The sequence below is a fragment of the Herpailurus yagouaroundi genome, unplaced genomic scaffold (assembly GCF_014898765.1).
Source record: "Herpailurus yagouaroundi ecotype Mexico unplaced genomic scaffold, PumYag 189, whole genome shotgun sequence".
Lineage (NCBI taxonomy): Eukaryota > Metazoa > Chordata > Mammalia > Carnivora > Felidae > Herpailurus > Herpailurus yagouaroundi.
The window spans coordinates 3,504,129-3,519,170 of record NW_024412420.1 but is presented as its reverse complement, the minus strand read 5'-3'; the positions used below and the strand labels follow the sequence as shown (position 1 = coordinate 3,519,170).

The 15,042-nt window shown below is 41.2% G+C and overlaps 1 protein-coding gene and 2 non-coding genes across 7 annotated transcripts in view; all 3 read right to left on the bottom strand.

Annotated features, from left to right (window-relative positions):
* The window catches only part of TEX14 (testis expressed 14, intercellular bridge forming factor), a 109,651-nt gene that overhangs the window by 74,608 nt on the left and 20,001 nt on the right, over positions 1–15,042 (bottom strand). For all 5 annotated transcript variants that reach the window (XM_040496997.1, XM_040496993.1, XM_040496996.1 and 2 more), the window contains exon 2: positions 5,295–5,431. In XM_040496997.1, the coding sequence (XP_040352931.1) occupies positions 5,295–5,430 (136 nt within the window). In that variant the 5' untranslated portion in view covers position 5,431. The remainder of the gene's footprint in view (positions 1–5,294; positions 5,432–15,042) is intronic.
* Positions 1,542–1,759, bottom strand: LOC121045198 (small nucleolar RNA U3). Its single transcript, XR_005797628.1, has one exon. It is a non-coding gene; the product is annotated as a small nucleolar RNA U3 (small nucleolar RNA).
* LOC121045200 (U1 spliceosomal RNA) lies at positions 7,898–8,061 on the bottom strand. The gene has a single exon (XR_005797630.1). It is a non-coding gene; the product is annotated as a U1 spliceosomal RNA (small nuclear RNA).

Sequence of the window (15,042 nt, the reverse complement as noted above, 5' to 3'; positions counted from 1 at the left end):
CTGATGATTTATCCCCCAAATACCTCTCAGATTCCTCCACTTTTCTTCACCACTACCACCTCCCTGGCTGGTCAAGTGATCATCTTTCAGATGGACAGAGCTTAGCCTATACTCACCATTGCCCTTCTCTATCTAATCCATTCCCCAAGCAGAGACCAAGTTCCCTTTCAAACTTTTTTTTTTTTTTTTTTTTACATTTTTTTAAGTTGGGGTGCCTAGGTGGCTCAGTTGTTCAAGCATCGGACTTCGGCTCAGCTCATGACTCAGGATTCATGAGTTTGAGCCCCACCATCAGGCTCCATGCTGATGGTGCAGAGCCTGCTTGGGATTCTCTTTCCCTTTCTTTCTGCCCCTTCTGAGCTCTTTCTCCCTCTCTCTCAAAATAAATAAATAACTTAACAACAACAACAAAAAAAGTAAAGTTTATTTTGAGAGAGAGAGCAGGAGTGAGGGAAGGGCAGAGAGAGAGGAGAGGGAAAGAATCCCAAGCAGGCTCTGTACAGGGCTCGAACTCACAAACTGCCAGATCATTTTAAAGTTTTATTTATTTATTTTCTACATTCCACATGGGGCTCGAACTTGAGACTCTGAGATCAAGAGTCACCTGCTCCTCCAACTGAGCCAGCCAGGTGCCCCAGGAAGGGTTGTTTTTTTCTTACTTTACTTAAAAAAAAAAAAAGTTTACTTATTTGGGGAGAGAGAGAACAAGCAGAACAGGCAGAGAAAGGGAGAAAGAGAATCCCAATCAGGGCTCCTCATTCAGCGTGGAACCTGGTGGGGGGATAGGGGGTGGGGCTGGAACTCACAAACCACAAGATCATGACCCGAGCCAAAATCAAGCCATCAAAGCGCCCTTAACAGAGTATATCTTAAAAGTGCTCATCATGTGGTACCTGGCTGGCCCTGGGTAGAGCTGGTACAGTATGTGCCTCTTGATCCTTCAGTGTCCTGAGTCTGAGCCCCACCTTGGGCATAGAGATTACTTAAAATCTTTAAAAAAAATGCTCACCACAAGAAAAATTTCTGTATGTATAGTGACAGATGTTAAACACTGTGGTTATCATTTTGCAATATAGGCAAATGCACAACCACGTTGTATAGAAACAAACGTTCATGTCAATTATAACAAATCTTTAAAAAATACTCTTGAAAACTAAAACACACAAAGGATTTAATACAAAATTTAGTAATGAAAACCAGAAGACCCAGAAAGTAACACAAACTAAGAAAATTAAAAGCTGGGTACTCCAGAAATTAGTTTGTAAGGCTTAATACCTACCTCAAGAAAGTTGTAAGACCAGTGCGGCAAAGGTGTAGAAAAACAAATACAAAGTACAACCATACATAGAAAAAAATAAACGCCCTCTAAAAACACATAGCCATAGATACGTTAAAAAAAAAAAAAATAAGAAAAGGCCCAAGCCCAAAGAGCTCTATGCAACCGCTAGGTCACTCACCAACAACCACAGCTAAACACACAACAGTTGACTTCTGGAACAACACAGCAAAACTCACTCCTACACATACTTAGCCAATAAGGAGCCACTCAGACAGTATCCTTTCCCTCTTTCTCTCCTTAGAAAAAGGAGAGAAGAACGATCACCAACGACAAAAGGCAGCTGTAAAAGCAACACCCAGAGTCAACTTCACGCTCAGGAAAGGACACTACACCTCCTCCTCGTGGTTCCGAGTACTCTACACATCCAGAGAAACTTCTCTAGTGGCGAACTATAGAAATGATCCCTGAAAGTATAGTCTTACCCTCAAGACTGCTACCTCTTGCAGGTCTACGACAGTCACATACTTTCTAGTCATGGCGACATTTTTGTCAATTCATGTACCTATTTAAATACGTCTTATTTTCTATTTCATAACAATTCAGGCAAATGACAAAGTTCAAAATACCAGTTTTTGCCTGGAAATCTTCCAGAAACACTTAAAACAGTAACAAGCCTTATTAACATGCGGCTTCCTAGCAGCCAATCACACGCTGCATGCTGCCGACTCCAGCCCAGAGGGAACTGTATTACCCCGCCCACCGCACTAGGCACCAAATGGGTCCCAGTCAGGTCGCGCCGCCCCACTACAGGCTAAGAAAACGGTGTTTAGGCCACTGGTTAGCGTTGCACTGCCTCTTGCTTGCTACAGTCCCGCTGACTTGAGGAGGCCAGGTTTCCTTTGACTCGAAAGAGAGAAGAGGGGGGAAGAGGCAGCGAGGAGATAGAAGCAGAATTAAGAACCAGTGTACACTTCTACTACCACATAATAGTAATCATAACCATGATGATTTATTGAATGCCTACTTGATGACAGGCACTTTAATCCGTTGTTTCATTTCATCCTCTAAACAACTGAAGAAAGGTGTCATTATTTTCTCGTTCTTACAGATGCAGGCTATAACATCAGTTACACAGCTGGGGGAATGAACCACTGTTGTTGGAACCTAGGTATATCTGGTACTAAATTAAGTCTGGATTCTTTCTGGTAAGCCATAGACTTCCTCAGGAAGTCTAGTCTCCAATCAAATCAATTTCTCTAATAAAGCACTGAGTACATCGTCCCTCAAAGTAGTTCAGTAGTGAATGATTTGTATTCCTGATTTGTATGTAAATCTCAGAAACAGCCTACCCATTTACTGTGACAAAAGTTACTCCCAGTTTCTCCTCAAAGAACACACCTTATATACGAATGTGTGTTAACTGTTTTTATTACTTAACTCTGTTGTAAAAATGCTTCTGCCCCGTATCTTCCAGGATGCTAGGAAGCACAGTGCCATGTGGCCATGCCCATGGCTTTCTTAATGAACCACATTTTTCAGTTGCTTCATACTAATATGACTAATATGACCATCAGGTTTATCTCATCTAACCACTTCTTTTTTTTCAACGTTTTATTTTTATTTTTGGGACAGAGAGAGACAGAGCATGAACGGGGGAGGGGCAGAGAGAGAGGGAGACACAGAATTGGAAACAGGCTCCAGGCTCTGAGCCATCAGCCCAGAGCCTGACGCGGGGCTCGAACTCTCAGACCGCGAGATCGTGACCTGGCTAAAGTCGGACGCTTAACCGACTGCACCACCCAGGCGCCCCTCATCTAACCACTTCTAACAGAATGCTCTGTAGTGTAGCTAATCCAACTGCTGGCTTCTCATGCTTACCCAACCATCAAGAGCAGCTCCAGGAAGGAGGCAGATGACAATCCTCCTGACCCCTAAATTCCAGGTCACATGCCAGGTTCTCTTCACACCACCTTGGTGACAGCTGGTGTGGGCTGATGTCTAAACTGTTCAGGAGGCTGAGACAAAGGCTCCCAGCTATCCTGCTTGCAAGTGCTACAGTTCTCTGCATGAGATTCACCTGAAGGGCCTCTTACTGGCTTGAAGCTGGGAAGGAGGGGAAAAAAACCAGTTTTCTATTCCTATGAATGCCTTTTAGGGAATCTTTTCCACTGATACCCCACCACTACCCCACTGCCTTCTCCTAGATAGGCCCGAGGTGGGTGATGGAGTTTAAGGTCCAAGGACTATTTTGGCTATCTCCTAAGAAGCCCTGCTTGAGACTGTGGAGGAACTTGTCACCCCTTGTTCTCTACTCTGAGGCTTTAGATGAAATTCCCAGACACAGATGAAGTCCTGTTTCATATCCAGTTATACCTGTCAACCCCATCTCCTGCTATAGTGTCATGAATTTGAAGATGCAGGACGTTCAGATGTCTAAGATATAATAAATGTTCTAATATTCTGCTTCCCACACTGGAGAGTGTGGATAGACAGACACTAGGAGTCATAGCATACCTATCCTAAACATCCATTTTTATGTTAACAAACACATGAATGTGTTATGGAATAAAATGCAAAATTTTGACGGGGAAAACCAACAGGACCTTTCAAATAAATTATTGAATTCACTGTCAGCTATGTCATCTGTAGACTCCAGGGCTGATACATGGAAATATTTGAGAACCTTCTGGGTGAATTATTTTGTGGGATAGTTGGATCCTGCAAAAATTGGGAGTTACCTTTCTGGAAGTCCTCAGGAATGCCGTTAAAGCAAATAGGAGAAACATTGCAGGGAAATTAGGTCATCCTGACTGTCTCACAAACCAGCTGAGAGAACCTTCATAAACCTCTCCCTTTATACTAAGTAGGGAGAGGGGGGAATTCAGCAGGACTTCTAGTTACTCTAAAAAAAGCAGGTCTGGATCTGTAGATAGAGGACAAATACCAGCAGTGGTTTTGTCCATGTATGGTTTAGTGTGTGTTTGTTCTTTTGAAGATTGCCTGAGCTACATCTGCTATTTCCATCTCCCTTGTAGGCAGAGCTGCCTATAGCATCCAGCAAAACAAACAAACAAACAAAAAACCCTGGAAACCAAAAGCACCAAGAGCCTTGGAGGAGCAAAGGGGGAAGAGAACTGTGAAAGCCGGTCTCCTCACTCCACCACAGGCTTCAGAAGACTCCATCAGATGGTGTAGATTAAAGAAAAGTTGGGGCACCTAGGTGGCTCAGTCAGTTTGGTGTCCAACTTTGGCTCAGGTCATGATCTCTCTGTCCATGAGTTCGAGCCCTGCATTGGGCTCTGTGCTGACAGCTCAGAACCTGAAGCCCACTTCTGATTCTGTGTCCCCCTTTCTCTCTGCCTCTCCCTCACTCGTACTCTGTCTCTCTGTCCCTCAAAAAAATAAATAAATGTTAAAAAAAATTTTTTTTTAAGAAGAAGAAAAGTTAATCAGGTAGAATTAAAAGTGGGTGTGTTGTGTGTGGCAATAGCTTAAAAAATACAAAATAAATAAATAAACAAACAAACTTTATTGAAAAAAAAAAGTGGGTGGCTGGGGCCTGAGGAGAAATATTAGGAGTCTAATAGTTGGAAGACTTATGGTTCCCTAGTACAAAACAAAACAGTCTCCAAAAACAATTTGAAACCTCTACTGAGCAATATGATTGCACTGGTAGAGAACATCTCATCTCTAAATTTAACTTTCTATTTCTCCAAGAACTCTGAGTTTTATGATTTTCCTTCCAACACTATTCAGAAATGTGGACCAAGGCACCTGGGTGGCTCAGTCGGTTAAGCGTCCAACTTTGGCTCAGATCATGATCTCACTGTTTGTGAATTTGAGCTCCGATCAGACTCTGCTATCAGCGCAGAGACCCCTTCAGATCCTCTGTCCCTCTCTTTCTCTACCTTTCCCCCAGCTCCTGCTGTCTCTCTCAAAAATAAACAAAAAAAAAAAAAAAGAGAGAGAGAGAGAGAGAGAGAGAAATGTGCTGCAATTTCAGTACAGTGCTTACCTTTCTTAAGAATCTTCTTCACTTTCACATAGTTCCCTTGTTTGACATACTCATGAAGCTGAGCTTCCAAGGAGTCATTTCTTAAGGAACCAAGTTGAACAGGACAGGGGACTGGAAGATGAACAACCCTAGACATCCTGTTTCAAAAGAAAGCAACATGCTATTTTAACTGAATCAGAAATGCAAGCACGCAACTTAGATTCTTTCACATTTCTTTCACTTTTTGTCCACTTTCATTTATAATTAACAGGATTAGGGAAACAATTACTGAAACCCTACAAGATTAATTTTATTCTCAGTATTACTGGTGAAATTGAAAAACAATATATTTAGCACTAATTCCCAGGACTAAAAAGTGATGACTCCTAGGAAGTAAAATTAGAAATATATATGTTTGTTGTATCATTAACTAAGAGCCTATTAACTTTGAAAGGTTAGTACACAAATGCAGTTACTGTGTGGGGATGTAGAGAGTATACTGTAGTGGGTTAAGTTCACAGTTCAGACTCCGAAGCTCTGGTCCTGGCCCTGTCACCTCCTTAACTGTAACCTTGAAGAAATTATTTAACCCTGATAGGCCTCAATTTCTTCATCTGTAAATGGAGATAATAATAACCAGAGGGTCGCTGAGAGGTTTAAATGAGCTAATATGTGTAAAGTGCTTAGAAATGTGCCTGGCACCAAGCTAGCTCTGTGTAGTTGTTAGCTGTTAGTATGCACAATAAGATCCGTGCAGAGAAATTATAAGTTTCCATGTGTTGCAACCACACCTGACCATCATATACAATCAAGTTTGTGGTATACCTACCATGTGTCTCAAACGTGACAGGTACTGTGTAAGACACCTAAAATTGGATCTCTGCCATCACAAATGCTTGGTCTAGCAGGGGCCAGACAAGAGGTATCATGTTGATGCTCCATGGACAGTGGATTAGAGAGGGAATCCACAACTACATGAGTTGACAACATGCACATCAGGGGCATAACTGTTTCTTGTATGGAGAGACATAGAGGGTGTAAAAGAGGTAAAGCAAAAGAAAAAGCCAAGAAGGCTAACACATTCAGTAGGTTTTCACCATACAGGAAGCTTATCTAAGAATTTCTTTCCTTTTTAAGGGTGAATAATATTCCACTGTGTGTATATACAATGTTTTGCTTATTTATCCATCAATGGACATTTGGGTCGATTCTACTGTTGGCTATTGTAAATAACGCTGCTATGAACATGGGTGTACAAATCTCTCTTCAAATCCCATTTTCAATTCTTTTTCTTTTAACTCTAAACTTATTTTTCTAGTAATCTCTACACTCACTGTGGGGCTCAAACTCATGACCCCAAAATCAAAAGTCGCATGCTCTTCTGAGCCAGCCAGGCACCCCTGTTTTCAATTCTTTTGGGTATATACCAAAGAAGTGGGATGGCTAGATCACGTGGTAACTCTATGTTTAATTTTCTGAGGAACTGTTTTCTATACTGGCTATACCATTTTACATTCTCACCACAGTTATACAAGGGTTTTTCCAGATCCTCATCAATAGGTATTATTTCCTGTTTTGTTTTGTTTTTTTTTCCTTTTCTTTAGTAGCCATCTTTTTTTTTTTTTTTTTAAAGTAGGCTCCACACTGGGGAGCCCAACATGGGGCTTGAACTCATGACCCTGATCAAGACCCGAGCTTGGGGCACCTGGGTGGCTCAGTCGGTTAAGCATCTGACCGGCTCAGGTTATGATCTCACGGTTCATGGGTTTGAGCCCTGCATCAGGCTCTGTGCTGACAGCTCAGAGCCCCAAGCCTGCTTTAGATTGTGTCTCCCTCTCTCTGCCTCTCCCCTGTTCGTGCTCTCTCTCTCTCAAGAATAAATAAAAAACATTAAAAACAAAACAAACAACAACAACAAAGACCTGAGGTGAGATCAAGAGTTGAATGCTTAACCCACTGAGCCAACCAGGTGCCGCTTAATAATAGTCATCTTAATGGTTTTTGATCTCTCTAAAGTTATTTTTTATATAATTGCATTTACACAAATACATGACTACATTCTTAACATAATAAGTTCAAATAAAACATAAGTAAAAACCCTGAGACCCACTTCAGTGTCACAGGATTATTTTTTCTTAAAACTCCAGAACACATACATCCCTTGAGAACTGAAGCATGGATTGACATTCATTCCCTTAGTATTTCTAGTCTTCCTTTTTTTCCAGTAACCACCAGAGCTTACTGTCAAAAAACAGTCTCTAGGAAGGAGTGGACCTTAAAGCCTATACAAGGTGTGGAATCAGCACTGCAGGAGCAAGGTAAGACAGCTTTTATCCAGCTCTTTAACCTTGCTGTCCACGTTCCTCTGCAGAACAATCAACATCCCAACACTAGAACACTAATCACTGAAATTTGCATGCATGAATGAACAGGATAAAACTTATGTCAGGCATCTTTTTGTACCGTGTCATTTCCATAATATCATGACCTGAAATGGAAACCTAAGCTACTGACTTAACCCAGATACTCCTAAAACTTACATGTAACACACCACCAAGCCATACACAGCAGGCAAGAAAGAGAAACTATAGCCCAGATGACAATTCTGCTTTTAGGACTTTTGCCAGGGGAAAGCGCGAACGCAGTCCCCCACTACCACAAATTATGCAGTCGAGTTTCCCACATTTGGGGAAATCGCAGGGGTCAGCACACCCGGAGTGCAATGGGTGAGCCTCGCCCTGGGAAAACCACCTTCATGATCATGGTATCTCCCCTGCCAGGTAAGTATGAGTTCTGACACTTGCCTGGTACTTCACCCTCGTCCTCAACACACTATACAGTCATGGTCAATTATATTCCAAGTTCTTTAGGCCCTTGGTTCGAAACTATGGCATTATTCACATGACACTGACCAGAACACACCAGTGGATATTTAGTGGAAACTCTGCCTCGTGAAAAATGAGCTCCAACACGCAGTCACCTCACCCTTCATCTCCATATGCCCGCCTCTTGTCACTTGTCGTCACTATTGACGTCACTCCACTTGTTAGAGAAACGGAAAAATTCATTTTAGCTATTCCTCGAAACGATTCAAAAGACTGTCACCCACGGGTGTAGCTGGTTAGATTTTAAAATCCTTGCCTTCCCAACCGCGTACGCAAAGGTTCCGGCCTTGCATCTGTCACGAGTCTAAATTCTGTGCTGCAGGACAGAGCAGTTTGGGAGGCAGTGACTTGCCACCGGGAGGGAAAATAGCACGGTCCGTTACGCTGGTCTGAATTGCTGTTCCACTGAGGGCCTAGGTCATACTCCCACTCTCCCTCAGCCTCCATTTCCCAAAATTGTAAAGAAATAATACTGCCTGCCTACCTTTACCTCACAAGGTTTCTGTGAGGACGGAATAAGAGAATACATGTGAAATGCAGCCTCAAGCCTCTCCACCTCCACCCCGGCCACATTCCAGGGTTAGGTGCCCTGTGTAGTTGGGGACCCAAAGATGGCTTTGCCATGATTTGAGCCTGCAATTTTCCACACAAAGAGAAAAAGCAACCAGCCTGGATTTGATAACAAACCAAGTGCGCCTCCTTCTTTTTAGAGAACAAAAATAAATAGCACATTAGGTTATCCTTTCTGCCCCTGCTGACCAGGTGCTCTGGGCAAAACCATCGTGTTTGCAACAACTGTAGTATTGAAGGCTTTCATGGTGTAGAGAGGCAAAACTTTACCTCTGCCCTGTTAGCGTCTCTGGCTGGGCCTGAGAATTAGATTGGCATAGACAGGTCAGCAGGATTAATGCATTAGAAATTTAACAGAAATTTACCTGACACAGAAGTTCTTATAAGGAAATAAAGAAATGGCAAAACTAAATGCTTTCATATTAGATTGAACAAGGAGAGGCAATTGTGCAAAAGTAACATAAATGAGGAGGTTATAGATAGACACGAATTCTTTTTAACAAGGTTTGTACAAAATTCTCTCAGGTCTGACTCCCTTTTTCTGAGAACATTTCTTATCCCCTGGTATAGGGAAGACATCTTTTACACGGGAGTTTTATTTCCTGATCTCAGGAAGAAAAGGGTAGGTCAAGACCCTCTTCTTATATGCTGTTTTTCAAGTGCTTTTAGCTCAAAAGAATCCTTATGCCAAGGTGGGCATATTTGGGGGTGGCATATTCTGCTACCCTTCATTTTTTTTTAAGTAGTCTCTATGCCCAACGTGCAACTTGAATTCACAACTCCGAAAGCAACAGTTGCAGGCTCTACCAACTGAGCTAGCCAGGAACCCCAGTACATGTGATTTTTTTAAAAACAGCTTTGCTTTGGGGCACCTGGGTGGCTCAGTTCATTAAGCAGCCAACTCTTGATTTCGGCTCAGGTCATGATCTGACAGTCTGAGCCCTGCATGGGGCTCTGCTCTGACTGTGGGAGCCTGCTTGGAATTCTCTGTCTCCCTTTCTCTCTCCCCCTCCCCCTCTTGTGCACAGGCACAAGCACTTGCTCAAAAATAAACATTAAAAAAAATAAGTAAAAAGCTTTCCTTTGTTTAAAATTTTTGAGGACATTAAAAAAAATTTCTTTTAATGTTTATTTATTTTTGAGAGAGAGACAGAGCGTGAGTGGGGGAGAGGCAGACACAGAATCCAATTCTCTGAGCTGTCAGCACAGAGCCCGATACAGGACTTGACCTTACAAACCGCAAGATCATGACCTGAGCCGAAGTCAGACGCTTAACCAACTGAGCCACCCAGGCACCCTGAGGGTATTTTAAACTATTACAATTGTGATAAATGTCCCTTGTAGATAATTTGGAAAAGGCAGAAAAGTGTTATTAAATTTTATTTATTTATTTACTTATTTAGAGGCAGAGAGAGAGACAGACAGACTGCTTGAACAGGCAAAGGGCAAAGAGACGGAGAGAATCCCAAGTAGGCCCTGCGCTGTCTGCGCAGAGCTGGATGAGGGTTGTGATCTCAGGAACCATGAGATCATGACCTGAGCCAAAATAAAGAGTCAGACACTTAACTGACTGAGCCACCCAGGCACCCCAAAGGCAGAAAAGTGTTTTTAAAAAATTAAACCACAGGGAGCAAGGGCTCCATTATTTCCCATGACATCTGGGGCTCCTTCTTAGCCCAGGTCTGCGTGTCTCCAAGGGAGACCTCTACCAGGGTGGTCCACTGGTCTGACCATCTCCCACAGACAAGAAATGAGTGATTCCTGGAGTTACATGATCCCCCTCCAGCCTGGTTTACATAGCCCCCTCATTTTTTTTTTTTTTTTTTTTTTTTTTTAAGAAATGCAAAATCTATTCTACTCAGGCTTTGGGACTTTTTTCCTTGTTCACACTCAGTTAATTAAACGTGTTGCTGGCAGCATGCTCCTGAACTCCATGCCATTCCTGTAGCCTGCGTTCGTGATGATCCCTCTTGCCCTATGGTTTGAATTCGATGCCACGGATTGTAGGCCAAATTTTAAAACTGTGTTTCAAAATACCTTCGCCGTGTCCTTTAATTGGATTGAAAGTACTTTTACCACATGGAGAAATATATTTTTAATTTGTGGTGCTTTTCTACAATGTCCACTATTGGTGAGTTTAATGTGTTTCCAACACTTAGGGAGACTATAATGAAAGCTGATGAATTTTCTTTTCTGTCCAAATAAGTAAAAGAAAAAATAAAAGTCTATTTAGATGCTGGAGGAGAAAAAAAAAAAAAAAAAAAAAGGCTGGCTCAGTCGATTAGGCGTCCAAACCGATCAGTCCAAACCGATCAGGTCAGATCAGATCAGGTCAGGTCAGATCAGGTCATGATCAGATCAGGTCATGATCTCGTGGTTTATGAGTTTGAGCCCCGTTTGGGGCTCTGTGCTGACAGCTGAGAGCCTGGAAGCTGCTTCAGATTCTGTCTCCCTCTCTCTCCGACCCTCCCCCACTTGCACTCTGTCTCTCTGTCTCTCAAAAATAAACATTAAATTTTAAAAACCCACAATTACACTACAAAATTATTACTGTTAACACTTTGATATTAAACATGGTTAATTTCAATATAAATATATATTTTAATAGGATTATACTTCATGTGCTGCTTTATGTTTTCCATTCCTTTTGCTATATATACTGGGTCACAGATAACTGTATAATCAGTATTCTATTGCTTCTAGTTTATTGCCACTGTTCATATGTATATGAACAGCATTGTAGATATATCTTTGTAAGTAATTAATGATGATTTTTGAGGTAATTTTAATTTTATTTGTTTACTTATTTAATTAAATAAATTTTTACGTATATTGCATACCCAAAGTGGAGCTCAAAAACACGACCCTGAGATCAAGAGTCACATATGCTACCAACTGAGCCAGCCAGGCATACCCCTTGGGGTAATTTTTAATAGTTTTTTTCCCTGTTATTTTACAGTCATCTTAAGAAGTGCCTTAAATTATTGGGGGTGGGTGTGGGGAGAAGAGGTGACATGTGATAAATATTTTCAAGTTCTTTAGAAACAACTTTTCTTTTATCTTTCAAAGTCTAGATCTCTAATTTCAGGGTTCATAGCTAATTATAAAACTAACTTCAAGTTTGTTAAGAATGAGAAGAAAGCCTAAATTATATAATGTTGCATGCCATAAAAGCAGCATACGAAATTGAATATATAATATGATTAAAACTATTTCTGGGACACCTGGGTGGCTCAGTCAGTTAAGCATCTGAGTCTTGATTTTGGCTCAGGTCATAATCTCACTGTTTGTGAGTTCAAGTCCCCTTGTTGGGCTTCATGCTAACAGTGCAGAGTCTGCTTGGGATTCTCTCTCCTCTGTCTCTCTCTCTCTCAAAAAAAAAAAAAAAAAAAAAAAAAAGTGATTTCTAAAGCTGTTTCTAACTTTAAGAGACTTAAGGGAAATACACCAAAATGCAAACTAGTATAATTATGTTAGTGTCATCAAAGAACTATGGACTAATATTTTTTCCCCTAAATATTCTGTAACATGACTGTAATATTACTTACAGCAAAATAAATAAATAAATAAATAACCCTAATTATATACATCTCATGCCAAAAAATGCTCATACTTTTTGACCCAGAAATTTCTTTTAATTTACCTGAAGGAAGTAATTCTAGAGAAAGACGATGTCCTATGTACAAAGGTATTCATCATAGATTTATTTACCATTGCAAAAACCAAAGTAGCCCAAAAACCTTTGACGTCAAAACAATAGGGGAAATATTAAAAAAATGTAATAGTAAATAATAACAATTAACAACATGAAAAAATTATATAAAAGGTTAGGAGGAAACAGAATATGAAATGGTATGTATACCATGACCACAATTTTGTAAAAATGTGTATCCTTAATGAAAATTACTGAAAGGAAATGCAAAAGACATAAATTTTATTAGTTGTGAAATACAGGTTACAGAATTTCAATAATATTGTTAGACTGTTTTTTCTTCATAATAAGGAGATTATGAATAATAAGGAAATACCAGGGGTGCCTGGGTGGCTCAGTCCATTAAGCATCAGGTCATGATTTTGGCTCAGGTCATGATCTTGTGGTTTGTGGGTTTGAGCCCAGCATTGGGCTCCGAGCTGTGTGGAGCCTGCTTGGGGTTCTCTCTCTCTCCCCCCACCTCTCTCTCTGTCCCTCCCATGCACTCTCACTCTCTCTCAAAATAAACAAATAAATTAACTTTAAAAAAATATGGGGACCACCAAATCCTAGTTGAATCACTGCAGGAGTATTGCATAGTATTTAAAGAGTTTTGAACGCAGAATGCCTGGGTGGCTCAGTCTGTTAAGCATCGGTCATGATCTCACAGTTCATGGGTTCGGGCCCCACGTCTGGCTCTGTGCTGACAGCTCAGAGCCTGGAGCCTGCTTCAGATTCTGTGTCTGACTCTCTCTCTCTCTCTGCCCCTCTCCCACTCATGCTCTCTCTCTCTGTCTCAAAAATAAATAAACATTAAAATTTGTTTTTAAAAAAAAAGAGTTTTGAATACTGGGTTTAACATCAAATAGTCTTAGGTTGAAATTGTGATTTAACCATATTTTAGGTATCAGTGCTTGAACATGCCTTCTAGAAACAATGATAATTATCAGTAATAATTTGTATATACATAGAGAATAAAACAACCAACTACAATGACCAACTAAATCAAAGGCCCCAAATAAGCCAAGATGGAGAAACACAGCCCCTCCCTCAGTACAGTGAGTATTTGGAGAGTTCCTAGATCATGGCTTCCCTGCCAATTCAGATGTTCTGTTCCAATTGACAAGCCCCTCAGTCTGTGAGTCTCATCTCCATCTCTCAATCTCCATCCATTCCTTAGACTCATGGGACCAGAGAAGGAGTGATATGTAGAAATATAATGAGGGTGGCATGTATATTCAATTTTTAAAAGCTGAGTTTTGTTATGTAAGTTTATAAAGCAGGTGTAACTGTCAAGAAGTTGCCCACAGCACCAACAAACGGAATCTAATCCACTACCAGGAAAGCATGAGTAACACTCTACAGCCACTCTACCCTGTGTTGCAGGTAGCTGATCCCATTCACACATTGGCCCTGGCTTCAGTCACGCTAGTTAGACATTTGCTAGATAACTTCATCTACAAAGTGTGACCCAGCCCACTTCAGTTATATAAAGTATCATTTCATTATTGAACTACCTTCCTAATTTCATTCTGGGAGATTTGATTTCACAGAAGGAAGGTAAAACTTCGGCTGTTTCCATGGTATCCATGAATGCCAGGCTAGCTATAGCCCAGAGGCCTCTAGGACTATTTGTGTCCCCCACAGATTTGACTTCGTAAGTACTCAGAGACTTTTTGCTATTCCGAGGGCCACACCGTCTAATCTAGTATCTTCAGTATTCACAAAGTATTCTTGAATTTTTATCAGTACTGCTAATGATTAAGCAAAATGAAAAACTGTTCTCAAGTCATTACTTAAATGTATGTAGTACACATTTCTCACAGCTACCTAAGCTTTTTAAAAAATATTTATTTTTGAGAGAGAGAGACAGAGAGCGAGCACCTGCGCACGAGTGGGGGAGGGGCAGTGACAGAGAAGGAGACACAGAATCCCAAGCACGCTCCATGCTGCCAGCACAAAGCCCAATATGGGGCTCGAACCCACGAACCATAAGATCATGACCTGAGCTGAAGTCGGACATTCAACCCACCGAGCCACCCAGGCACCCCAAGCCACCTAAACTTTTAAGGTGCCAGCTACCAGCCTAAGCACTAGAGATACTAAAAGAAACAATGCAGAGATAGATTCTGCCTTCAATAATAAGATCACAACCTGTAAGGAAAATAGACCTGCCTGCCAGAACTATATGAAAAGTGGTGAGAACTAATGAAAGTAAGAATCAGCTTCAATCAGGACCATGTTATGATTTTAAAGGGCCCTACACACTTTTGCCTTCATGGAACCTTCCTCTATTAAAAAAACCATACACATTAAAATTATGTGACTGCATTTATAAGAAGATAAATATATTATTATACATGACATTTCTTTTCTTTTTTTTGAAAGTAACCTCTACCCCCAACATGGGCTCGAACTCATAATGAACCTGAGAGCAAAAGTTGCATGCTCTACCGACTGAGCCAGCCAAGCATTCCCATATATGACATTTTCTTCCACCTAAAAATTCACCTTTTTTTGGGGGGCGCCTGGGTGGCACAGTCGGTTAAGCGTCTGACTTCAGCCAGGTCACGATCTTGCGGTCCGTGAGTTCGAGCCCCGCGTCGGGCTCTGGGCTGATGGC